The sequence below is a fragment of the Pipistrellus kuhlii genome, unplaced genomic scaffold, assembly GCF_014108245.1.
Source record: "Pipistrellus kuhlii isolate mPipKuh1 unplaced genomic scaffold, mPipKuh1.p scaffold_m20_p_3, whole genome shotgun sequence".
Taxonomy (NCBI): domain Eukaryota; kingdom Metazoa; phylum Chordata; class Mammalia; order Chiroptera; family Vespertilionidae; genus Pipistrellus; species Pipistrellus kuhlii.
Genome location: NW_023425529.1, coordinates 163,801,108 through 163,827,107, shown reverse-complemented (window position 1 = coordinate 163,827,107; position 26,000 = coordinate 163,801,108). Strand labels below are relative to the sequence as shown.

General features: G+C 47.7%; 2 protein-coding genes and 1 long non-coding RNA gene across 7 annotated transcripts in view; 2 read left to right on the top strand and 1 right to left on the bottom strand.

Moving 5' to 3' along the window:
• The first annotated feature begins 206 nt into the window (after window positions 1-206).
• POMK (protein O-mannose kinase) lies at window positions 207-10,335 on the top strand. 2 transcript variants are annotated; one of them, XM_045588840.1, is made up of 4 exons: window positions 207-329; window positions 1,440-1,589; window positions 3,285-3,587; window positions 8,844-10,335. In XM_045588840.1, the coding sequence occupies exons 3-4, from the start codon at window positions 3,306-3,308 to the stop codon at window positions 9,612-9,614; spliced, it is 1,053 nt and encodes a 350-aa protein (XP_045444796.1). In that variant the 5' UTR covers window positions 207-329; window positions 1,440-1,589; window positions 3,285-3,305; the 3' UTR covers window positions 9,615-10,335. The 2 variants fall into 2 exon arrangements, with proteins under 2 accessions (XP_045444796.1, XP_036312486.1); XM_036456593.2 differs by lacking the exon at window positions 207-329 and adding an exon at window positions 439-640.
• Window positions 10,336-14,753: 4,418 nt separating this feature from the next.
• On the bottom strand, window positions 14,754-23,901 carry LOC123653279. The gene is made up of 2 exons (XR_006742990.1): window positions 23,817-23,901; window positions 14,754-15,059 (listed from the first exon to the last, which is right to left on the bottom strand). It is a non-coding gene; the product is annotated as an uncharacterized LOC123653279 (long non-coding RNA).
• Window positions 16,811-26,000, top strand: part of HGSNAT (heparan-alpha-glucosaminide N-acetyltransferase) — a 34,181-nt gene continuing 24,991 nt past the window's right edge. For 2 of the 4 annotated variants that reach the window (XM_036456587.2, XM_045588839.1), the window contains exons 1-4: window positions 16,813-17,068; window positions 21,666-21,781; window positions 25,157-25,293; window positions 25,505-25,626. In XM_036456587.2, coding sequence (XP_036312480.1) covers window positions 16,837-17,068; window positions 21,666-21,781; window positions 25,157-25,293; window positions 25,505-25,626 — 607 coding nt within the window. In that variant the 5' untranslated portion in view covers window positions 16,813-16,836. Of the gene's footprint in view, window positions 17,069-21,665; window positions 21,782-25,156; window positions 25,294-25,504; window positions 25,627-26,000 lie in introns of all 4 variants that reach the window. The other 2 variants (XM_036456588.2, XM_036456589.2) reach the window with 2 other exon arrangements.

The following is a 26,000-nucleotide window of genomic DNA, read 5'->3' as shown; positions in this document are numbered from 1 at the left end:
GATGTGCAGCATCAGCATTTGGTCTGAGGGCCACCCTTTGTAAACCGGGTCCCTCTCTGCCTGCCGTTTCCCAGCACCAGGCTGCGCTTCTGGTCTAAGACAGTGATAGGTCAACACATCCGTCCTCCTATGTTTGTGGAGAAGAAGCTAGAGGAGGAGACTGACCTGGCCACCGAGTCTGGAATCTGCCTTGAGCCAGTGTCGGGCCTCCAGGTGCCCGGCGGGCGGTGGACACCAGGGGGCGCCCGGGGGCAGCCTCGCGATCGTCCTGTCGGGCTGGTTTCCGGCTGCGCAGGCGCAGGAGGCCTCGAGCCCAGCCGGGTGGGCAGGTAGGCGCCGCTGGGGGTCGGGCTGGGGGTCGGGCTGGGGGTCGGGCTGGGGGTCGGGCTGGGGGTCGGGCTGGGGGCCCGTCGTGGGGGGAGTGGCTGTGCCCCCGCAGGGAGAGACCCGGTGCTGCGGGCTGGCCCGGGGCGCAGCTCGGCCTCCGCGGGGTGTGTCCCCCGCCCGGCCGGCGCCCCCACGCCTCGCCCGGCAGCCGCGCCGCCCGGAGGCCCCCGGAGGCCACGCCGGCCCGGGAGCCGCGTCCACGCGCGGGGCCCCTCCGCGTCTGCCCGGCGCGCTGGGCATCAAACTCCTGGCGGTAGGTCCCCCCCAGAATTTATTCTGCACGCGATCGTCCGTGCCAGCTGTGCCAGCTGTGCCAGCCGCCTCCAAGCTCTGTTTGGCGTAAACGTATGCTGCTCTTTTTTAAAAAAGCAGGATTTAGCCATTTTATTTATTGACTTACTTTTTTTAAGAGAGAGAGGAAAAAAGGGGGACAGAGAGAAAGAGAGAAACATAGATCGGTTGTCTCTCATATGCATCCTGCCCGGGGATCGAACCTGCAACCTAGGTTATGCCCGGGGATCGAACCTGCAACCTAGTCCGGACCAGAACCCGCAGCCCAAGGGCAGGGACCACGCTCCACCCGTATGGCTGTCGGTCGGGGTTAACTGTTTTTTTTGTTTGTTTGTTTTTTTAAAATATATTTTATTGATTTTGTACAGAGAGGAAGGGAGAGATAGTTAGAAACATCGATGAGAGAGAGAGTCATCGATCAGCTGCCTCTTGCACACCCCCTACTGGGGATATGCCCGCAACCAAGGTACATGCCCCCGACCAGAATCAAACCCGGGACACTTCAGTCCCCAAGCCGACGCTCTATCCATTGAGCCAAACCGGTCTCGGCGGTGTTAACTGTTTTATTAGTGGTCCTGTCTTCCCCGACTCTTACCTTTACTATAGAATCGGAATATTTAAAGTAATTATTTTAATTAAGGGTTTATTCTAAATTGTATCGAGTGACATTCATCTGTTTCTCCTCTGGTTGGGTAAGATATTTATTTTGTAAATTGGTAAAAACTGATTTTGCTTTCCTTCCCTTTCTCGTTCGTGAGCAGCTCCTGCATCCAGCACCCGGAGTGTCAAGCACCTGGTGTCCAGGGCCCTGCCCCAGCCTTCTCCCCTCCCAGCCCTCCACCATCCAACAACTGAAGCTGCGATGCCTGCCTTCACCACGGTCCTCACACCGGCGCCAGGGCATTCCTTTGGTGAGTGACCAGGCCCTGAGCGGTTACAGAGTGTGAGCTCCATCTCTGCGTCCCCTCTCTCCATCCTCACCACCCCATTCTCGCTCACCTACTTGTTGGCTCTCATCCCGGCTCATTGCCAGTCCCTCGGCCTCAGTTCCTTCCACCCCAGATGCGCCTTTCACGCTTGCTGCTGCTTAAAAATGTTAAGGAGCTTTTTAGTAGCTTCCCAGGAACACGCCAGTTCCTTTGCTGGGTCCAAGGGCATTGCAGCCGCAGCGAACCCCCTGCGGCTCTCCTTTGTCCGGCTTCTATCCCGGCCCCACTGGACGAACACCCCCAGTTTGCTTTCATTTGACTAACTCGTCATTGAGTATCAACTCGGTGGGAGAGTCAAGACAAAATCGGATGCACACTAACACCTTCCTTCTAATCCGATATAATAAAGAGGTAATTATGCTAATTAGATCGGACAACCTTCCAGACAATCAGTGGGTGTGGGGAGGGGGAAAGAAATGAGGTTGAGAGGCAGGGCTGCCAGGGCCAAGGCAGCCTGGGCTGCGGGGGCCTACTCTTGCATGAATTTCACGCATCGGGCCTCTAGTTGAATCTATAACGGAGGAGCCCAGACTGTGGTTTGTAATAAATACCGAGAGCAGCTGACACTGAGCATGTGGTGTGAGCCTAGCGCCCAGGCATCTCTTCCATCCTCACGAACATGCCCACGTGCAGGATCCTTGCATAGAAGAGGCCTAGAGAGTGGTTCTCGACCTTTTTAATGCCGCGGCCCTTTCATACAGTTCCTCATGTCATGGTGACCCCCCAACCATAAAATTACTTTCGTGGCTATTTCATAACTGTAAATTTCTACTGTAAATGAATCGTAACGTAAATATCTGTGTTTCCCGGTGGTCTTAGGCGACCCTGCTAGCGGTTCTCCACCTGTGGGTCGCGGCCTGAGACCCACTGCTGCAGAGCCTCAGACCCTTGGGAAACACAGATATTTACATTACGATTCATTTACAGTAGCAAATTTGTAGCTATGAAGTAGCCATGAAAATAATTTTATGGTTGGGGGCCACCACAACATGAGGAACTGTACGAAAGGGTCGAGGCAATAGGAAGGTTGAGAACCACTGGCCTAGAGGGTGGGCCACCTTCAGGCCGTCACCATCAAAACACGTTACTGCCGCCGAAACCGGCGTGGCTCAGCGGTAGAGCGTCGGTCTGCGGACTGAAAGGTCCCAGGTTCGATTCTGGTCAAGGGCATGTACATTGTTTGCGGTCACGTCCCTGGTGGAGGGTGTGCAAGAGGCAGCTGGTAGAGAATGTTTCTCTCTCATCAACGTTTCTAGCTCTCTATCTCTCTCCCTTCCTCTCTGTAAAAAATTAATTTAAAAAATATTAAAAACAAACAAACAAACAAAACATGTTGCTGTCAAAACCGTTTGGCTCAGTAGATAGAGCATCGGCCTGCAGACTGAAGGTCCCGGGTTCGATTCCAGTCAAGGGCATGTACCTTGGTTGCGGGCACATCCCCGGTAGGGGATGTGCAGGAGGCAGTTGATCGATGATTCTCTCTCATCAATGTTTCTAACTCTTTATCCCTCTCTCTTCCTCTCTGTAAAAAATCAATAAAATATATATATTTTTTGAAAAAACCACTTGTTACTGAACATAAAAGAAAGCCGTTATTACTTCACTTTTACGTTTCAGGAAATCACAGAGGATAACAGCATGGAGCCGAAGCCTCAGGATGGCAGAAGGAGTGCCCCCCACAGGGAGGTGCCCCCGGTGGTGGGGCTGCTGCTGGCCTTGGTTGTCATGAACGCGCTCCTCTACCTCTGCCTCGATCGCTTCTTCGTCGCCCCTCGGCGTCCTGCCCCGGACCCCCGGCGCTGTCCCTACGGGCACTTCAGAGTGGGACAGATGGACAGCTGCTCAGCGTGGCTGTCCTGCGCGGAGCTGAGGACGGAAGTGAGGCCGCTGAAGCGCGTCGGGGAGGGCGCCGTGAAGAGAGTGAGTTCCCGGTCAACCTCCGTGTTACCGTCTCGGTGTGGATGGGTGGATGCAGCGTGGCATCATGAGCCAGGGACTGCACATCGAATAAAACAACCCGGTGGGAGGGAAAAAGCTAATTGCTTAAAGAAATGCTTTGCTTTGTTTTTGTGTGTGCGTGTGTCTTTTTTTTTGTAATATGTTTTTATCGATTTCGGAGAGAAGGAAGAGGGAAAGAGAGAAACATCAGTGATGAGAGAGAATCATTGACCGGCCGCCTCCTGCACAGTCCCCACTGGGTGGGGATTCAGCCTGCCATCTGGGCACGTGCCCTGATCAGGAGTCCGAATTGTAACCACCTGGTTCATAGGTCGATGCTCAATCACAGCCACACCCGGCCAGGCTGCTTTGTTTTTGTTAGGAAAAGAAAACTAGGAATAGTAACTGCAGCAGTATGGTTAATTAAGTTATGGTCCAACCACTTAACAGAATATTCTGTCACCATTAACTGTAGTTAGGAACGTGGTCAGCAACATGAAAAAAATTTAGGATGAGAAGTAAAAAAAAAAAAAAAAAAAAAAAAGCAAAATACAAAATTGTTGAATATATTGTTTTCAACTGCAAAATTATGTATTTATGTAGAAAAATATATAAATGATAGAAATTGTGTTACAGTGAAGGGTTGTGGGCAATATTTTTCATTCTTACTATTCATACTCTCTGATGGTATCTTGATTTTTTTAAAGTTTTTAATTTTAATGAGAGAAACCAAAGGGGTGAATCCAGAGGCTTCGAGAGCCCTTGTCTCATCAGCAAGGAGTGTGCTGCCTTTTGGTGGTCATCGTTTCCACGCTAACCGAGGCTCGCTGATAAAACAAAGAGCGACTCTAGAAGCCAGTTCAGGGCTGTTGAACAAGGACAGCTCCTTTGTGAGGATGCATTGAATGACTAGTGAGAGAGAAGGAGGGAGCAGAACATGCGTGAGCGGCTGCCGCTCCATAAAGTGCTGGTCTTTATTTTGGGAGATGGGGACCCCGGCCGGCTGCTGCTCCCATAAGTGTGGAGAGGAGACATCGTAAAGGAAGAAGTCAGTTAGTGGATTGGGGGGGTTGAGGACAAATATGTGATACCTTAATCAATAAAGAAATTAAAAAAAAAAAAAGTCAGACAGGAAGAAGGGACAGGCATTTCTATAAAGTAAAACCGTAAAGCAAGGTAACTGGTTCTTTTAAAGATTCATTCATTCATTCTTTCATTCATTGTCGCTGTTAGGGGTGAGGCAGTGAAAGAAACAAAGACCCTTGAAGCTTGCTTTCCAGTGGGGGAGTCAGACGATCAGGAAAATAAGAAACTGTGATGAAGCATGTCCATGATGCGCTGTGAAGACAAAGCAGGGCGGTGACAGGCTTGTTCCTCTAGACCCGTGGTCAGCAAACTGCAGCTCACGAGCCACATGCAGCTCTTTGGCTCCTTGAGTGTGGCTCTTCCACAAAATACCACGGCCTGGGCGAGTCTATTTTGAAGTGGCGTTAGAAGTTTAAGTTAAAAAATTTGGCTCTCAAAAGGAATTTCAATTGTTATACTGTTGATATTTGGCTCTGTTGACTAATGAGTTTGCCGACCACTGCTCTAGGTGGCCGGGACCGTCCGAGAGTGGGTATTTGGGGAAAAGGTGTTCCAGTAGGAGAGGTGGGTACCAGCAGAGGCTCCGAGATAAACCTGCTTGGCTGTCTGGGGAGCAGGAAGAAGCCCGGGAGCCCGGAGGGCAGGGTGAGGAGGAGGGAGGGCACGCAGAGTCAGAGGGGGCTGGAATCGGAGGTGGCCGGGCGAGGCCTGGCAGCAGAGCGATGGTCACAGCTTGACAAGGTGTTAGCGGTGGATACAGTCAGAAAAGTGGACTCAGTCCTATTTTAAAGGTAGAGGCAGTCGATTGCATGTGGGGTACGAGGGAAAGAGGGTGACTGCAAGGTGCTTGGCCTGGGTACCAGGACGAATAGGTTCATCGTTGCCCGATACGAGGAGGGGAAGGAGCCGACGGGGTGTGTGCGTGAGGCGACATGTCGAGGCCGCTCAGAGGTCCACACGGAGACGTCGGCAGGCGGTTGGTTGGAGGTCCTGGTTTGGGGACTATACCTCTGGGATGGCATTGGGAGCGTTCGGATGTGAAGAAAGCACCCCAAAGGGATTAAGGAGAGAAGAGGACATAGCGGTGAATTTGTCCCCTCCAAAGAGGTTCCCGCCAGCGTGTGTCGTATGATTGGAATCCCTTGGAACATTTTAAAATGTTTATTTTTTGGGATTGCTTTTTGCCTCAAAGGTATGTTTCTGAGTAGCTTTGATGGTGGCAGATCACTTTTGTATGAGGACAGACTGGATTTTGGGGAAATCTACACATGGTGCCCATCCAAATATGCTATTTAATGACGTGGGGACCAACTCTAAGAAACGTGGTTTGTTTGTTAGTGTGACTAGAGGCTGTTCACATATGTTCTGTGTGTGCTTTTGGCCAACACTTGCTCTCGGGGCAAAGGTGTCCTGAGCACCGATGCTAGTGGGGTGGGGTCCGGAGTCTGTTCGTCCTGCCCCATCGAAGCCTCAATGCGTGCGCAGGCTCTGGCCCAGCGCAGGCGCTCACTGCCCTCCAGGAGACCTGGAGCCCCCAGCTCAGGTGTGGCTGGTGCCTGACTTCAGTCTTTCCCACTCGGAGGATCATTCCTGTCGGTGCACAAACACACGCACTCTTGAAATAAGAACCTTTATTCCCCCTCTCTCTGTAGTAAAACTGCCATAGCTCTGTCTCTCCTCCCTCATCTGTCCTTCCTTCTTCCTCCCTTATTTGAACAAGCCCCGAAGGAACGAGCTTCTTCCTTTGCACACGGGTGGGCGCCCTCCTCCCTGACACCCCACAGGGTTTCTCAGAAGGGATTTCTGTAACCAGACTTCTTGACGCCCCCCTCTCCGCCCCCCACCTCCTCCCTAGTGCCCCTGCTTCAGTGATTCCTGTCTCGTTGAGGCCACTGCTGTTATGTTTTCACTGTCTGACGCCCTCCTGCCTGCACTCCCCGATTTACCCCGCAGCAGAGGTCCCGTGGCCATCACCCCCATCACTCTCCCACACACGCTTGCCACAGCTCCTTGGCGTCTGTCTCCATCATGCCTGGCTGCAGAGCCCCAGACCCACTACCCATCTGCCCCTGAGCACCGCTGTGTGGTTGAGTGCATGGCCACAAATCTCAGCTGTGCACTCAGCACAGACCGGCTGGCCTGCTCTGTGCCTGCAGTACCTTTTCCCTCCCAATCTCCGAGACAGATATTTCCTCAACACCCCCAGTCCCTGCCTCAGCTGACGATCTTGTTATTTATTATGAGGTACAATAGAATCCACCTGAAGGGAATCTCCTCTTCTTCCCACCACTAGTCCTTGAACCTCCAGCTCAGGCGTGGTTGGTCCCTGGCTTCTCACAACTTCCCTGACTTCAGTCTTTCCCTCCATCTCTTGCATCATCCATGTTTCCCACTTTGAGACTGGTTCCTACTGGCACACAAGTGGGCACTTTGAGTAAGAACATCTCTTCTCTTGAGCCCCCTCCCTCTGCAGTAAAACTGCCATAGCCCTTCTGCCTCTTCTCTCTTTCAAGCTTCCACCTTCTTCCCTGGGGCTCCCAAACTGCTCCACTGCGCTCACACAGAGGCCCGCGCTTTCCTCTCCTCTGTCTTCCTCTCGCTCCTTCTCGCCGTCCTAATCCAGTTGACTCCTCTCTGCTTGCAGCCCTGGCTCTTGGCGCTGTGGTGTGTTTTTAGCATTCCTCCTCCCGCACTGGCCACTCCTGATTACCCTCCTTTGCTGCTGCTGTTCCCCATCCTGCTCCACGTCAGAGAGCACTTGGGGACGCCCGGCGATGAGAAGAGATACAATGAGTAGAGATGCGTTTGAGGTTGTCATAGTGGGGCTTACAGGGGGGTGCTGCTGCATCCAATGGGTGGAGGCCAGGGATGCTGCTAGTCACCCTCCACACACAATATCTGGCCCAGAAATGTCAGCAGTCCTGAGGCTGAGAAACCTTATTCCTTTTGGCTCCTTCCTGGGCCTCTTCTTTTGTCTTCTTTAGATACACGTTGAGTTGATTTAGTCTAGTTCCATTGCTTTAAATACAGTTTATGTGCTGGTGACTCCCAAATTTATATCTCCAGCCTGTACCCCTCCCCGGAGCCACAGATTGGTTTATCCAACTATTTATTCCACTCTTCGGTGTGGAGGTCTCTTGAGCATCTAAGTACCTCTGGTTTGGCACTTGATAATCCCCTGTTCTGAAACCTGTTCTTCCCCAGCCTTAAAACCGCAGAAAGCGCCATCACTTCTCACCTAGTTGCTCGAGCCCAAACCTGGGAGTCATCTGGAGTCCTCTCACCCACGTCCCAACCTTGTCCCATGACCTCTGTCCCCGCCCCATTGGAGTGACATCACCATTAGCTCTTGCCTCAGGAACAGGCACCCCTGCTTCCGCGTTTGCCCTTCACCATGCACCAGGCGGAGTCATTTCCTAAACTCAATTCAGGTCACGCCGTTCTCTTCCTTAAAGACCCCTTCAGTGGCCTCCCGTTGTCCTCAGCGGGAAGAATACAAACCTTTTACCGTGATCTGCCACACGCCCTGATCTGGGCCCTGCTGCCCCCTAAAACTCACCCAGACATCCTCACTCCCTATTCTGCACTCACCCACATTTCTTTCTTCCTTTCTCTTCCTTCCAGACAGATGGCCCCACAGCACCCTGGCCAGAGTCAGTCCCTCTGCCTCCTCCTGCTAATATGGCACTAGCCTCGCTGGGTATCTTGTGTTTGCTCATATGTGAATCTTTATAGCTAGACTAAGAGCAACCCTGGGGCCGGGTCTGTGTCGTCAATTTCCATGTCCTCTGTACCACATCCAGTTTGTCCGTCCTTCCTTCCTTCCTTCCTTCCTTCCTTTCTTTCTTTTTTAAATATATTTTATTGATTTTTTACAGAGAGGAAAGGAGAGGGATAGAGAGTTAGAAACATCGATGAGAGAGAATCATCAATCAGCTGCCTTTCGCACCCCCCCCCCCCCACTGGGGATGTGCCCGCAACCAAGGTACATGCCCTCGACCGGAATTGAACCTGGGACCTTTCAGTCCGCAGGCCGACGCTCTATCCACTGAGCCAAACCGGTTTCGGCCACACCCAATTCTTAAAGAAAGATATCTGTGGAGTGGTTTCCCGGTTCCCTGACACAGGCGATGTGCTCTGGCCCTGTTTCAGGTCTTCCTTTCGGAGTGGAAGGGACGCAAAGTCGCCCTCTCACGGCTCACCAGCCCGGAGATGAGAGACGACTTCCTCCACGGCCTGCAGATGCTGAAGGCCCTGCAGAGCAAGCACGTCGTCACGCTGCTCGGCTTCTGCGAGGAGGACGGCACCATTCTCACCGAGTACCACCCCTTGGGGTCGCTGGGCAGCCTGGAAGCCACGCTCAACCTTTCCAAGTACCAGGCCGTGAACACCTGGCAGCGGCGGCTGCAGCTGGCCATGGACTACGTGGGCATCCTCCACTTCCTGCACCACAGCCCGCTGGGCACGCGGGTCATGTGCGACTCCAGCGACCTGCCCAAGACGCTGTCCCAGTACCTGCTCACCAGCAACCTGAGCATCGTGGCCAACGACCTGGACGCGCTGCCCCCCGTGAACCGCAGCGCCGGGGCGCTGGCCAAGTGCGGCCGCCGGGAGCTGCGCGGCGACTTCGTGGCCCCGGAGCAGCGCTGGCCCTTCGGGGAGGACGTGCCTTTCCGCGACGACCTCATGCCCCCCTACGACGAGAAGGCCGACATCTGGAAGATCCCCGACGTCGCCAGCTTCCTCCTGGGGCACGTCGAGGGCAGCGACGTGGTCCGATTCCACCTGTTTGACATCCACAAGGCCTGCAAGAGCCGGCCGCCGGCCGAGAGGCCCACCGCGCAGGCCGTCCTGGACGCGTACCAGCGGGTCCTGAGCTCGCTCAGAGACGCCGCGCCGTCCCAGGCCAGAGAAATGCTGTGAAGCCCAAGCCCGGTCAGGGAAGGGGGCGGGTTCAGGAGCAAGCAGAACGGCTGCAGAACGGCTGCCGCGGTTCTGCTGGGACCCTGAGCTTGCTGCTGTGCAGCCCGGTGGCTCCTCCTCTGTGCCCGGGCGCACGTGGGAGGAGCTGCCCCTGCTGGCCACCGGGGCAGGCGTGGCTGAGCCAGAGCAACCGGCTCGATCTAAGCCTGGCTTCACGTCTGACACCCATCGCTCGCAGGAGAAGCGGCAGAGAAGCAGCGAATCTGACCCGTATCTGGAGGAAGTAACTACAGGAAGACGTAGCTGCAAAAGAGCCTTTCCCTGTCCTAAGGACTGAGTTTGTAAGCTTGTAAGAAAGGTAGGTAGAGGAGATTTTTAAATGGCAGTATAGGATAGAAACCTAGAGTAGTTGTGCAAAGAATCTTCTTTCCTCTTTTTTTTAGATGGTAATCAATATACCAGGTCCTGTGAGTATCCCTGGTCTGCTTCCCTTTGATGGGTGAGGCCACCCTTACTGTTTTAAATGATTGCTCTGTGAAGCTTCAGTGCCATCCTCCTACCTAGGAGCTTAAGGAGAACTAGGATGTCATGCTCTTTGATATTTGTTTTCTAATATATTTTTACTAGAGGCCCGGTGCACGCATTTGTGCACAGGTGGGGTCTTGCCAGCCAGCCCCAAATGGGGCTAGTGGGGCCAATCGGGGGTGGGGTTAGGGGGAGGGGCCATGGGCAGTTGGCTGGCTGGCCCTGTCCCCTGGTCAAATTCCTGGTCGAACTGCCCATCAAGGGGGCAATTTGCATATTAGCCTTTTATTATATGGAATTGATTTCGGAGACAGAGAGAAACATCAATGATAGGTGAATTGATGATTGGCTGCCTCCTGCATGCCCCACACTGGGGATCGAGCCTACAACTTGGGCACATGCCCTGACCAGGAATTGAACCATGACCTCCTGGATCATAGGTCGATGTTCAACCACTGAGCCATGCCAGCTGGGCTGAAATTTTTAATGAATAAGGAATATTTATAACAACAAGTATGAGGGAAATGACAAGTGTTACTGCCTTGGATGGTAGTTGTGATGTTCGTGTTCACTTTCCTGCTGGGTTTTCTCTGTCCAAAATTATTGTGAACATTTCACATCGACACTGTCACTCATGACTGGAAGCTTGAGCTGCACGATTGAATCTTCAAAAAGCTCTTTCCTTGTTCACCGTCATTGTTTGCAGAGGATGATGGATTTGGTGCATATCAATCATCCCTAATAAGGTGGTAAAAGCTGACATGGAGGGGTAGGCTCCCTGGAATCACAGGGACCCCAGAGTCTCTGACTCAGAAGGTCTGGGTTAGAGTCCGAAACGTTGCATTTCTAACTGGTCCCCAGGGCAGTGACAGCCACTGCCCCTAACGGTCAGATAGGGCACCACAGGCACTGACACGGCCGTGGTGTCAGTCTTATCCCCTAGTCTACTGCCTGTGGTGGACTGGGTCCTCTGGTTGATCAGAGAATGTGCCTGCCCACAGTATTTTTAAAAAAATATATATTTTATTGATTTTTTACAGAGAGGGATAGAGAGTTAGAAACATCGATGAGAGAGAATCATCGATCAGCTGCCTCTTACACCCCCCCCCACTGGGGATGTGCCCGCAACCAATGTACATGCCCTTGACTGGAATCGAACCTGGGACCCTTCAGTCTGCAAGCCAACGCTCTATCCACTGAGCCAAACCAGTTTAGGCTTGCCCACAGTTTTGTTTCAACTGCTGCTTTTTGTTATAAAAACTGCCATAACCCACTAGGAGGGCTGTAATCAAAAGGATGGACAGTGACAGTATTGGTGAGGATGTGGAGAATTGAAACCCTCAAATATTGCTGGCGGGAATGTAAAATGGTACAGCTGCTTTGGAAACCAGTCTGGCACTCCTCAGGAAGTTAAAAATAGAGTTACTGTGACCCAGCAATTCCACTCCCAAGTATTTACCCAAGTGAACTGAAAACAGGTCCATACAAAGAATACCTCAAATTCAACATTTCCCAAATTACTCTTCTCTGTGCTGGCTTTGCTGCTTGTTTCCTATGTTTGTAAGTGGCACAACACCATCCATCTAATTGTCTAAGGCACAAACCTGGTTTATCTATTTAATAAAAGCCTAAGCAACTTTTATGGCGGAACAACCAGAATGACTGGTCGCTATGACGCGCACTGACCACCAGGGGGCAGACACTCAGCACAGGAGCTGCCGTCTGGTGATCAGTGCGCGCCCACATGGGGAGCGCACTGCTCATCTAGAAGCCGAGCTTATGGCTGGTGAGCGCAGTGGTGATTGCGGAGCCAGGTAAAGAGCGAGGGGTCCAGGACTGTGAGAACCTCAGACTGCAATAGGGATGTCTGACTGCCAGGGGGATCAGGCCTAAGCTGGCAGTCAGACATCCCCTGCAAGAGGGTGAAGGTCGGGCTGAGGGACCAGCTTTTTTCCCCCTCATTCCCACCCCCCCCATGCACAAATTTTGTGCACCGGGCCTCTAGTATGTAATAAAATGCAACCAGTTTAAGTGTACATTGTAGTGAGTTTTGATACATTTATATACTCATGCCACTACCCCTATAGATAAAACATAAAACATTTCCCTCATAGCCAAAACTGGTTTGGCTCAGTGGATAGAGCGTCCACTGTGGACTGAAGGGTACCAGGTTCGATTCTGGTCAAGGGCATGTACTTTGGTTGCGGGCACATCTCCTGTGGGGGGTGTGCAGGAGGCGGCTGATTGATGTTTCTCTCTCATTGATGTTTCTAACTATCCCTCTCCCTTCCTCTCTGTAAAAAATCAATAAAATATATTTTTTTAAAATTTCCCTCATAAAATTTCCCATGTGTCTCCCCCCACCCCCTTCAATCCTTTCCCAATTGCTGGCCTCAGACAATGACTCTGCTTGCTTTTTAGGAAGATTAGAATTTTTCTCCCCGAATATCATACTTGGAATTATACAGTGTGGTATAAACATTTTTGTGCCTTTTTTATTCATTGCAATGTTTTTGAAATCCATCCATGTTGTTGTTTATATCAGTAATTTATATCTTTTTATTTTATTGATTTTTTACAGAGAAGTAAGGACAGGAATAGAGAGTTAGAAATATCGATGAGAGAGAAACATCAATCAGTTGCCTCCTGCACACCCCCCACTGGGGATGTGCCTGCAACCAAGGTACATGCCCTTGACCAGAATTGAACCTGGGACCCTTCAGTCCACAGGCTGACGCTCTATCCACTGAGCCAAACTGGTCAGGGCAGTAATTTATATATTTTTATTGGTAAGTAATATTCCATTATATGTATGTTCATCAGCCATCTACTGATGGACATTGGATTGTTTCTAGTTTGGGGCTAATATGAAATAAACTGCTGTTACCATTTAAATACAATTCTTTTCTCTTGGGTAAATACCTAGGAATATTCCTATGATCACATTTAAGAATATGTTTAACTTTATAAGAAACTTCTAAACTGTTTTTCAGAGCATCTGTACCAGGGGTCCTCAAACTTTTTAAAGTGGGGGCCAGATCACGGTCCCTCAGAGAGCTGGAGGGCCGGACTATATGAACTACATGAACTACTAATTCCTACTGTAACACCTCGGCTGCGCTCACTGCCCAAAAAACCTGGCGGGCTGGATCAGACTCCTCTGCGGGCCGCATGTGGCCCGCGGGCCGTAGTTTGAAGACGCCTGATACCATGTTATATTCCCATTAGCAATATTCAGGAGTTCCATTTGCTCCATACTCTTAGTCTACACTTGTTATTATCAGCTCATTTAATTTTAGCAATGCTAGTGGGTGTGTAGTGCCATCTCATTGTAGTTTTTAAATATATATATATATTATTGATTTTTACAGGAGGAAGGGAGAGGGATAGAGAGCTAGAAACATCAATAGAGAGAAACATCGATCAGCTGCCTCCTGCACTCCCCCTACTGGGGATGTGCCCGCAACCAATATACATGCCCTTGACTGGAATTGAACCCGGAACCCCTCAGTCCGCAGACTAACACTCTATTCACTGAGCCAAACTGGTTTCGGCTCATTGTAGTTTTAATTTGCATTTTCCCTAAGATAAATTTTTATATTTATTGGCCATTCACATCTTTGGTGAAGAGTCCAAATCTTCTGCCTATTTTAAAATAATTTGCTTATTATTAAATTGTAAGAGTTCATTATGTAACCTGGAATTAAGTCTGTTACTAGATATGTCTTTTGCAAATCTTTTTATCACAGCCAGAGGCTTGCCTTTTCATTTTCTTAACTGTGTTTAAGTTTGTGTTTTAAATGGTTTAGGCCTAGCCAGTTTGGCTCAATGGGTAGAGCATCTGCCAGTGGACCAAAGGGCCCCAGGTTCAGTTCTGGTCAAGGGCACGTACCTAGGCTGCAGGCTCAATCCTTGGCCCTGGGTAGGAGCAGGAGGCAACCAATTGATGTGTCTCTCACACATCGATGTTTCCTTTTCTCTGTCTCTCCCTTTCCCTTCCACTGTCTCTAAAAAATCTATGGAAAAAAATGCCCTTGGGTGAAGATTAACAAAAATAAATAAATAAATAAATAAATAAATAAATAAATAAAATGGTTTATATACTGTTTAAGAAAGTCAGGAAGGTTTTCTCCTTTATTTTCTTCCAGAAGTCTTTATAGTTTTAGCTTTTACATTGAGGTCCATATTTCATTTCTCATCCGGTTGTGTGTATGCTGTGAGGTAAGGGTTAAAGTTCACATTGCATTATTTATTGAAATGATTGTTTTAGCATCATTTATTGAAAACATTATTTCCCCCATTAAATTTCTTGGGTAACTTGGTGAAAATTCAGTTCTGTGCATTTACTTTTAGAGACGCTCTATCTTGTTCTGTTGATCTCTATTGCTACCTTATGCTCATAGCACACTATCTTGATTACTATAGCTTTCTAGTAAATCTTGAACTCAGATAGTGCAAGACCTACAATTTTGTTGTTCTTTTTCAAAGTCATTTTACATTTCCATATATTTTTAGATTTTTAGATTTTTTTTCCATATAATTTTTAGAACCAGCTGTCAATTTCTACACACACACACACACACACACACAAGAAATAACCTACTGGGATTTTTATTTGGATTGCACTCAATCTATAGAGATAAGTTTGGGGAAAACTGGCATTTTAACAGTAATGGTTCTTCTAATCTATGAACATGCTAGATCTCTCCAACTATTTAGGTTTTTAATTATTCTCAGTCATGTTTTGTAGTTTTTAGCGTTCAGGTCTTATACCTTTTTTGTTAAATTTATTTATGTATTAATTTAAAAAATTCTATTGTAAATGCTATTTTTAAAAAGTCAAGTTCCAATTTTGTTTACATCTTGATATGAAAATACAATTGAACCAAACCTGTTTGGCTCAGTGGATAGAGCGTCCGGCTGTGGACTGAAAGGTCCCAGGTTCGATTCTGGTCAAGGCACATCCCCAGTGGGGGGTGTGCAGGAGGCAGCTGATGGATGTTTCTCTCTCATCCCTGTTTCTAACTCTCTGTCTCTCTCCCTCCCTCTCTGTAAGAAAACAATAAAAATAAAAAAGAAAGAAAATACAATTGATTTTTGTATATTGATTTTGAATTCTATGACCTTGTTAAATTCACTTATAAATTCTGTTAGTTTTGCCGAAACCGGTTTGGCTCAGTGGATAAGTATTGGTCTGTCGACTGAAAGGTCCCAGGTTCGATTCTGGTCAAGGGCATGTACCTTGGTTGTGGGCACATCCCCAGTAGGGGGTGTGCAAGAGGCAGCTGATCAATGACTCTCTCATCGATGTTTCTAACTCTCTCTCTCTCTCCCTTCCTCTCTATACAAAATCAATTAAAAAATATTTTTAAAAATCAATAAAATCTATATATTTTAAAATAAAATAAATTCTGTTAGTTTTGGGGTATGTGTGGGAGATTCCTTAAAAGTTTACACACATGCATTTATTCATGACATATTTGAATAAAGCCAATTTGTATGCTTTTTTCCTTTCTTTTCCTTACCTTCTTGCACTGACCAGGACCCCAGGGCAATGCTGAGTAGAAGTGATGAGTCCGGTTATCCTTGCCTTGTTCCTGATCCAAGGGGAAAACACTTAGTTTTTTAAGTGTCATGTTAGCTGTAAGTTTAGCATTTATCTTTCCATATGTGTCTTTACACTTTTATTACATATGCATTTATCCCTAATCAACATATAGTATTGTTGTTCTTGGCTTCACACTTGACATATAAGTTATTACAAAGGCATTTCTGCAACTTGCATTTTCCCCTCTGCCTTATTTTGAGATTCACCCATTTCAGTACATGTAACTCTAGATCATCAATACTGCTATATATATATATATATGTATATCTCATCACATCAATTTCCTCTACTGATGAATATTTAGATTATTTACAGGCTTTTGCGATTATAACGCATTGTGCTACAAGCGTTATCGCACATGTCCCTTTATAGAAATGGTAGTTTCTGCAGTCGTATAGCTGCGAGTGCAACTGCGGGGTCACGGTGTCTGCTAGCCTTGAACTTTATCAGAGATTGCCAAAGAGCTCTTCAAAGTGGTGGTGCACGATGGCTTTTAAGTCTCATCTCCGGATAGTGAATGCCTTGGGCCCGGGGCTCTGCCTGTCTTACTTACCATGCCATTTCCAGAACAGTGGACAGAAGACACCAACCTCCATTTGCATGTTGAATAACCAGACGCAGGAATTGAACAGAATGCCTCTCAGAGAGGTGATCAGACACGGGAGTAGTGGCTTGTGGCCTGTGGGAGGCCTCTCTTCTGGATGGTTCTCCGATAACAAAAGGCAGCAAGCAACCTGGAGAGAATCTTGGTCCTTTGCTTAGGTCCTTTCCTTAGGAAGCTTCCCAGAGCGCAGGGCCCAGCGTGGGCCGGCTCCTCGGACCCTCGCACACCTGCCGGCCCCGCCCCCGGTCCCGCAGCCCCGCCCCCACCCCGCAGCCCCGCCCCGGCTCCGCAGCTCCGCCCCCCGCTCTACACGTCCCGGCTCCTGACTCCGCAAGCCCCTCTGCCTCCGCAGCCCCGCCCCCGCCTCCTAAGCCCCGCCCCAGGATCCCATGCCCCGCCCCTGGGTCCCCACGCCCCGCCCCCGCCCCGCACGCCCCGCCCCCGCGGTGACTCAGGCGGCGGTGACGGCATTCGGGCGGGAGGCGATGACGGGCGCGCGTCCGCGCGCCGCCAAGAAGCGCAGAGCTCGGGAGCGCGGCGGCGGCGGCGCGGCAGGCAAGGCGGCGCCCGGGCTGGAGCGGCGGGCGGCGGCGGCGGCGGGCGACATGAGCTGGGCGCGGGCCGCGGGCCGGGCGCTGGCCGCGCTGCTGCTGGCCGCGTCCGCGCTGAGCGCCGCGCTGCTGGCCTCCGGCGACGCCCTGGAGCGCGGCCCGCGAGGTGAGTGCGCGGAGGCTCCGGACCGCGGGGCGCGCGGTGGTCCCCTCCCGTTTGGGCGGGGCGACGCCCCCTCCGGCCCCGCGCGGGCGCTCCGCAGAGCGGGTCTCCGGAACTAGAATGTTTGTTTCTCCTACGCGGCGGCGGGCGTGTCCGGACCGGGGGGCTGTCGCTGGCACGCTGGCCGCTGGCGCTGGCACCCCGGGGGTCAGCATCGTGCAGCGGGGAGGGGGGACATCCCAACGGCACCCGCCCCAGGGCCGGAGCTCGGGGAGAGCGGCTGGGAGCGGGGCGCGACCTCTCCGAGAGCCGCGCCCCGCCCGCCCGCCCGGGGCTGCGGGCGCCCAGCGGCTCCGGCGACTCTGGTGTGCGCGCCTCCGACCCCCCGGTGCAGAGCCAGGTGAGGGGGCTGGCCGAGGCGGAGCATCCGATGGCCATCGCTCCTCTGGGCCGGTGTGCGGCGGGTCTTCCGCTCCAGTGCAGCCCCTTCCCCGGGGGACCGGACTGGGCCCGCGCCACGCCAAGGCTGGAGCTGCGGGACGCCCGTGCCCCGCAGCCCCGGCCCAGAGCTGCACCCCGAAAGGCCGGGCTCGGAGCTGGGATTGCACCCGGGAGCGAACCGCCAGCGGCCGGCGAGCGAGCAGGGAAGCGCAGCGGGAGGCAGCGAGCGGAGGGCGGGGACCGCAGAGTGTGATCCTCAAAACTCCCGAAGTCCCATCCCAAGCGAACCTCCCCCCAGCCTCCCTCGGGAGGCTTTTTACCTCGGAGCTGACCGGAGGAAGAGTGGAGGCTGTGGTTTACGGGCACCCTGCAGTTGGTGGGGATGTCACCGAGGGAGGTGCACAGCCTGTGCGGGTATTTTTATTTTTATTTTTATTTTATTTTTTTGCCAAGGAAGTGAGAGGCCGGGAGGAGAGGCTCTCAGCGTATCTGCTGCTTCCCTAAAGCCTGGGACCTCGCCAGTGCAAATGGTGAAAATGCAAATTCCAGGGCCTTTCTCTAGCCCCCCTGGAACTAGGACCCCAAGACCCTCTCCAGATGGTACTTGGGTCGGGGATTGTGGGATCAGCCAAGTACAGCAAACCCTCTTCTCCCTTTTTTTCTGAATCAGAGCACGGGTGTTTGGGTGTCAGGGTGAAGTTCAAACTGCCTCTCCTCCCCAAAGTCTTGTAGGGCGACGACAGAACAAATTTTGAAAAAAGTGTCTTAGCTGATTATGGTTTGTATGCAGCCTCTCCCACCCCTCCCTGGACTCAGTCTGGTCCTCTTCCCCTTCTTTTATAATTGAGGGAACAGCCCAAAAGGTTGCATAATCCGCTGTCACAATGCCAGGGACAGAGCCTTTGTCTTTTAGCAGCAATTCATAATGATCATTATTTTAGGGGAAGAAAAGTAGTTTGCAAATAGCAATTGTATACAGTGAAGGAGAGCGGTAGTATTCTTTTTGTTGTTGTTAATCCTCACCGGAGCGTGTTTTTTCCATTGATTTTTAGAGAGAGTGGAAAGGAGCGGGAGAGACCCAGAGAGAGAAAGAGAGAGAAACATTGATGTGAGAGAGACACATCGTTTGGTTGCTAACTGCAAGTGCCCAGAAAGAAGCTAGGGTTCAAGCCTGCTACTCTCAGGTGCATGCCCTTGGCCAGAATCGGGCCTGTGACCTTTTGGTCCCTGGGCTGATGCTCTCCAGGCGTCTTCAAACTGCGGCCCACGGGCCACATGCGGCCCGCAGAGGAGTCTGATCCGGCCCGCCAGGTTTTTTGGGCAGTGAGCACAGCCGAGGTGTTGCAGTAGGAATTAGTAGTTCATATAGTCCGGCCCTCCAGCTCTCTGAGGGACCGTGATCTGGCCCCCACTTTAAAAAGTTTGAGGACCCCTGTATGCAAACTGGCTAGGGCAAGAACATAGTCTTCTTCAGTGATCCACCCCAGAACCTTCACCACACTGTGAAGGACTGCCAGAACTTCCGTGCCACCGGGAGTCCATGTGTGGGCTGAACAATTTCCTATTAAGAACTCCATTTTCATATGATTTGAGGATTCAAGTTTATTTCAGAATAGAAAAAAAAAAATATGTAGGCTATGTCCTTTATTTTTTTTTATTTTTTTTATTTTTATTTTTTTAAAATATATTTTATTGATTTTTTACAGAGAGGAAGAGAGAGGGATAGATAGTTAGAAACATCGATGAGAGAGAATCCTCGCTCAGCTGCCTCCTGCACACCCCCCACCGGGGATGTGCCCGCAACCAAGGTACATGCCCCCGACCAGAATCGAACCCGGGACCCTTCCTTCCTCAGGCTGACGCTCTATCCACTGAGGCTATGTCCTTTAAAATATGCCCAGCAAAGATACTCCTGAGCAGAGAGAGATAGTACCTGTAGTTAAATATTTGGAAGTGGAATAAAAGTCAGATACACAAATTACCATTACCTTAGGGCAGTGGTCAGCAAATTGCGGCTCACGAGCCATATGCAGTCCTCTGGTCCCTTGAATGTGGCTCTTCCACAAAATACCATGTGCAGGTGCACATGTACAGTGCGATTGAAACTTCGTGGCCCATGTGCAGAAGTCGGTTTTTGGCTCTCAAGAGAAATTTCAATCGTTGTACTGTTGGTATTTGGCTCTGACTAATGAGTTTGCTGACCAGTGCCTTAGGGCTACTGAAAGGTGACTTTATTTGGTCTATATCCTCACTTAGACACTGTAGACAGGAAGAAGAGGAGGGAGTTGCTCTATTTTTTAAAATAAGTTTTTAGTGATTTTAGAGAGAAAGGAAGAGAAACATCCATCAACTGCCTCCTGCATGCCCCCTATTGGGGATTGAGCCTGCAACCCTGGGTATATACCCTACAGGGGGGAATCAAACCAGTGACTTTTTGGTGCATGGGACATCACTCAAACCATGGAGCAACACCAGCCAGCTGGAGTTGCTCTTTTGCAGATAATGCTCCTTGAGTGTTAGTCTGATATTTCTAGTCAGCTGTGTCAGGAGTTGGCAGCTTTTCTTGAAACTGAACATCATGTTCAATTTGTGTCATTGGATGGCTTAGGAACTGCATGCTTTGTGTGTTTGAGGGATACAGACTCGTTGATTTTTAAAAAAATGTTCAAATGATTCAAAAATTACAAAGATGTCGAAATCCCCTGGCTTTGCACTTATAGTCTCTCTGATTGTTGTTTTCCATCTTGGCTGCATATTAGAATTACTTGGGGAGTTTTCGTTATTGTTTTGGGGAGGAACATTTAAAAACCTTGCTGGTTGGGGTACAGATTCTGATTTAATTGGTCTGGAGTTGGGGTCAGGGCTTTTGTACTTATTGTTATTTTTTAAGCCTTGAAGGAAGCTTTCATATTACTAAATAAAAGAGGCTAGATTATTACCTTTCTAGGTGTGTTACTAGTTCCCTGTGTTTTCCCTCTGCCTAGAAGCTAGAGGGTCAATTCATTTCTAATTCATGTAATATTTATATATAAAAGCCAAGCAACAGGAACGACAGAACAACCGGAACGACCTGTCGCTATGACAAGCACTGCGACAGTCAACCAGTCCAATTAGGACCCCGATCGGCCCTCCCAACCTCCCTTGCTCCCCCAACCTCCCCATCAGACCCCATAGGGCCAGCCAGACCCCACCTGTGTATGATTTCATGCCCCTGGCCTCTAGTAATAGATATAAATGGTCCAGTTGGTCTCAATGAAATGTTTTACTGTAGCTTTAGCTAGTATTAGTTCACTTTGTTTCACCCCAAATTTGGCAAACTTAAATTTAGCTTGTGGTGTCTCGGTGGGCTCCTAAGAGCACCTAAGATAGTGGGGATCGTTAAGCCCAGGGAACACTGAGCAGTTAGGTCTTTCTGCCTTTCAGACGGAAGCTTATCCTCTCTCCTCACCGGACACACATCTGCTGTGGAAGCTAGAAGGACATTCATAATTCCTAACCCAAGTGATATAAAACAGGGCTTCTCAGACTTCAGTGAAAGGGCATGCAAAACGCACCCGAACCCTGCTCACCTGCTCATCCTGACCGTAGGTCTGAGGTTCTGCTGGTCTCATGCTGCCCCTACTGCACTCAGAGCTGATTAGCGTGGCCCAGGAAAGTTTGGACTCTGGAATCACACAAATTGAGCAATTCAAACATTTCACAGAAAAACTCTGTGCCCATGGGCAGTTATATAATCCTTGTGAGCCATAATTTCTTCAGCTGTGAAATGGAGAAAATACCTAGCTCCTGAGATTGTCTTATAAAAATAGAAGATACGTGGAAACGACTAAATTCAGTGCCTAAATTCAGTCACATCTTAGCACTTGATGAATGGCAGGTCCTGACACAGTTGTTTTACATACTGGATGTGACTGGTGTTGACAGGTCTCGTGTGTAGTGGAGGCCCTTGTGTGAAAGAGGATCTGTGAGTGTGTGTATACACATGCATATCTGTGTATATACAAAGCAAGGGACCAGAGGCCCCCAGAATGCGGGCATTTGAGCAGCACTCCTGCGAAGCCACCATTCACGCAGGTGTACTTTGTATCAAACACATTTTCAGGTGCTTGGTTTTTCTTTGATTTAAAAAAAAAATTTTTCCCCTTCTAATTCTTGCCAGGTTTAGACAGAAAAAAGCATGTAGAGCTGAAGATGGACCAGGCTTTGCTGCTCATCCAAAATGAACTACTTAGGACAAACTTGACTGTCTACTGGAATTCTGAACGCTGCTATCGTGTAGGTAGAGTGTTCATGCTCACAGTTTTGTTGACTTTGGGGGTCATTGGGTATGTCCTTGATGCTCATACCTCTAGCCCTTCACATGTTAACTTTAGTTTTATAGGTAAAGAAACAAACAGCCTATAGAATCAGAGAAAATATAATCATGGAGAATGCCTGGCAATGAGCAACATTTGTTTATCTTTTCCATTACCTATATTTTAAAAATCCCATTTCTCAGTGATGAGCAGAGTTGATGGAGCATGCTTTATTTTACTCCTTTGCCTAATGCGTAACCGGAGAAGGAAGTGAGGCGCCTGGGTATCTTCCAGGGCCAGGTGATGAGCAGAGTGGAGAGGCTCATGATGATGAAGAATTGGTTTTAGCTGTGTATATATAACCACTGTAATTAAAATAATTATGGTCCAGTGAAGCATTGCAGGCTGATAAATTTGAAATTCAAAACTTGATTGGTTTCCTTAAAAAAAATAATATCAAGATTAATTCAAGAAATTGAGAACATTAATAGATCAGCAGCTGATTAAGAAATCTGGAAAATTATAACAAATTTCTCTACCTAAAAATAGGTAACATTTTCTACATTTTCAAATAATAAGTAACTCTTAATCTGTATAAATTAACCTACATATCCCACCTCCCAAAAAATGATGGCTTGTATCTGATTTGTTCTGCAGTATAGTTTGGATGTTCATCTTAAGACTCGGCAAAGAAATGACAAGAAATGCAATCCAAACTTTCTAATTAATATGGGTTTAAAAGTCTTAAATGAAATTCTATCATGCAGAATAAATTAGCATATTTAACATTTTTTAAAAAGTATTTATTTATTTCAGAGAGGAAGGGAGAAGGGAGAGAGAGATAGAAACATCAGTGATATGAGAGAATCATTGATTGGCTGCCTCCTGCATGACCCCAATTGGGGACTGAGCCCATAATCTGGGCATGTGACTTTGGCTGGAATCGCATCTGGGACCCTTCAGTTCACAGGCCAACACTCTATCTACTGAGCTAAAACGACTAGGGCATAAGTTAGCATATTTAAACATTTATTTATTTTGACATTTTTATCCTTGAGGAATCTTTAGAGCTCATATGAAAAGAAAATGGTGAAATTTTAATGAAAAAAATAGAGGTTAAATGGAGCAATAGCCAATGCACTCTGATATGAAGCCTAAACAGGGAAAGTGGCAGCACTTTCCAAATTTATACATTTAACACAATTGTTATTATTATATTATATAAATGGACACTTTATAGAATCTGCAAAAATAATTCCAAAAATTATATGAAAAAGTAAGTGAGCAAGAGAATCAAAGATCAGCCCAAAAGGTGAATGGGCATCATGACGACCAGGTCAAACAGTTGTGAAGATACAGCTAGTTAGGTAGTCGAAAAAGAAGTGAAGCCCAGCTGGTGTTGCTCAGTGGTTGGGCATTGACCTATGAACCAGGAGATCGCAGTTCAATTCCCAGTCAGGGCACATGTCCAAGTAGTGGGCTCGATCCCCAGTGGGGGACGAGCAGGAGGCAGATGATCAATAAGTCTCTATCATCATTGAAGTTTCTATCTCTCTCCCTCTCAGAAATCAATAAACACACACACACATACACACACACACACACACACGTATATGTATATGTGTGTGTGTGTGTGTGTGTATGTGTGTGTGTGTGTGTGTGTATATATATATATATATATATATATGTATATATGTATATATGAAGTGAAGACCAGGACCAAAGTAAGTAAGAAGCAAAAGCTAATTTACATAAGAATTTAACATATTACAACTAAAACCTGGGGGAAAGGCATTTAGAATTATTATATACCATCTATCAAATGCCCCAAGTAGATTCAAATTTTAAAAAACCTCCACAACTTAAAAATACTAAAAAAGGCAGAGTACATTTTTAAACTAATAAAGCAACAGAAGAAATGACAAGACAGATTAGCACGACTGAATAAACTTTAAACACTTGTAATTAAAAACGAGGATATAGCCGAAACCGGTTTGGCTCAATGGATAGAGCACCGGCTTGGGGACTGAAAGGTCCCGGGTTCGATTCTGGTCAAGGGCATGTACCTTGGTTGCGGGCATATCCTCACTAGGGGGTGTGCAAGAGGCAGCTGATCGATGACTCTCTCTCATCGATGTTTCTAACTCTCTATCTCTCTCCCTTCCTCTTTGTATAAAATCAATAAAATATATATATTTTTTTAAAAATGAGGATATAACATGATGAAAAGGAAAGCCTTAGAATGGGGAAATAGCTGATAGTTAAAAGTTTAATATTACAGTATATGAGGAGGACATTTCTACTATATGTTCAAGGGAATTTGCTGTTTAAAAGATGGCTTACACCATAGAACTCAAAATTGCAAAAGCATATTGAATCACTTAATCTACTGATAATTTAAAAATGCAATCTTAATGTTGTGATATCCTAAATACCTAGTATATGAACAAAAAGAAGAATGATTTTTAAATCCTGGGAAGACTTGTGAAAAATAAATATATTGTAATTTTTCCCTAACCGGTTTGGCTCAGTGGTGGAGTGTTGGTCTGTGGACTGAAGGGTCCCAGGTTCAGTTCCGGTCAAGGGCTTGTACCTTGGTTTCGGGCACATCCCCAGTGAGGTGTGTAAAGAGGCAGCTGATCGATGTTTCTCTCTCATCCATGTTTCTAGATCTCTATCCCTCTCCCTTCCTCTCTGTAAAAAAATCAATAAAATATGTTAAAAAAAACAAACTATTAAATATATTGTAATTTTTCTTGAGTACTGTTTGGCATATATAACAAGAACCATTAAAATTATTATTTTTTACCTAGTAATTTTATTTTTTTGAGGTTTATTTTAGGGAAAGAATTTAAGTGAATAAGAGTACCATATGTAAATCTTTTAAAACAGTATAACTTATATAAATTGTAAATATATATAATATACTTAAATTATTTATTTTTTTTCAATATAATTTATATAAATTACATATGGAAAGATAAAACAAGCTTTGAAAGCAGCCTAAAAATGCAAAATTGTAATATTTTATGACATATAATACAATCATTAAAAGTTATAAATATGCAAATTGTGTAGAACCATGGAAATTGATTTGCTGAATAGTAAAACACCAGAATGCAAGATGTAATGTACACTTTATATTTGTTAATTATGTGAGAGTTCTACTTATGAATGAAGGTTGTATACTTCCATAACAACACATAGTTACATGGGCAGATTTTATCTAAATTACTGAAATTGAACCATTTTTTCCTGAGTATGAAAGAAAGTCCTCTCAGGACATGTCCGTGTCCTCCAGCAAGCAGCAGACTGGCCAGCACCTCGACCGTGTGCTCGTGCTTTTGTTTTGTAGTGCTTGCCCCAGGTCCTGGGCAGTGTTTCTGGGCCTGGAAAACCCGGGAAGCCCAGCGTGGCCCCCGTGGCTGTGAGCACCCAGCACTCATCCATCCTGCAACTCAACGACACTCTGGACCAGAGAGAAGTTTGCAGGTTTGTACCCGCTTTGCTGTGATCTCCTGAAGTCTGTTTTCTCCCTGCTTTCTTCTTACTTGGCTTTTAGCTTTTTCTTCTTTCAAGATATTTTCCTTTGTCTTTCCTGGTCTGCATCCAGAAATGCCTGTCATTCTGTTTTCATTACTCCAAATCAAGCTCTTTTTCTCTTGATCTAATCATTTTTCTTAATTTTACCTAATCTTTATAGGCTGACATACAAATTTGGTGAATTTGGAAACTATTCTCTCTTGGTCAAGCCCGTGCATAATGGAGTCAATGAAACCGCTTGTGAACTAGTCGTTAATAAGAATCCAGTCGACAGCAACCTTCGTATGTATACACTCTGTTGATTTTTTAAAAATTTGTATTTTCGAGTGTTTTAGTTTTTGAGTACTGTTTGCAATACTTTGCAATTTAAAACCTGGGTTATAGATTATCTCTCTCATAGTTATGGTATATTTAAAATGTACTTATTGTGTCATTGGTAAAGTACCAAGAAGATTATGTGATATATAAAGAAATTATATGGTATATCAACATAGCCTCATAGTTGTTTAATTTTGAAGCATAAATAAAGACAAAAAGGTTAATGTACTGGAAAGAAACTAGAAGTAGAGCAATCGACTGTCAAATATATTTCCTTGTGTGTGTCTTGAGAGTCCAGAGGTCCCTTAGGTTAGGAAGGGGCTTTCATTCTGTAATAA

Coding starts and splice junctions, on each gene's coding strand:
- POMK (XM_045588840.1), top strand. CDS start 3,306: ATGGAGCCGAAGCCTCAGGATGGCAGAAGGAGTGCCCCCCACAGGGAG. Junction 3,588..8,843: donor GGGAGGGCGCCGTGAAGAGA/GTGAGTTCCCGG, acceptor GCCCTGTTTCAG/GTCTTCCTTTCGGAGTGGAA.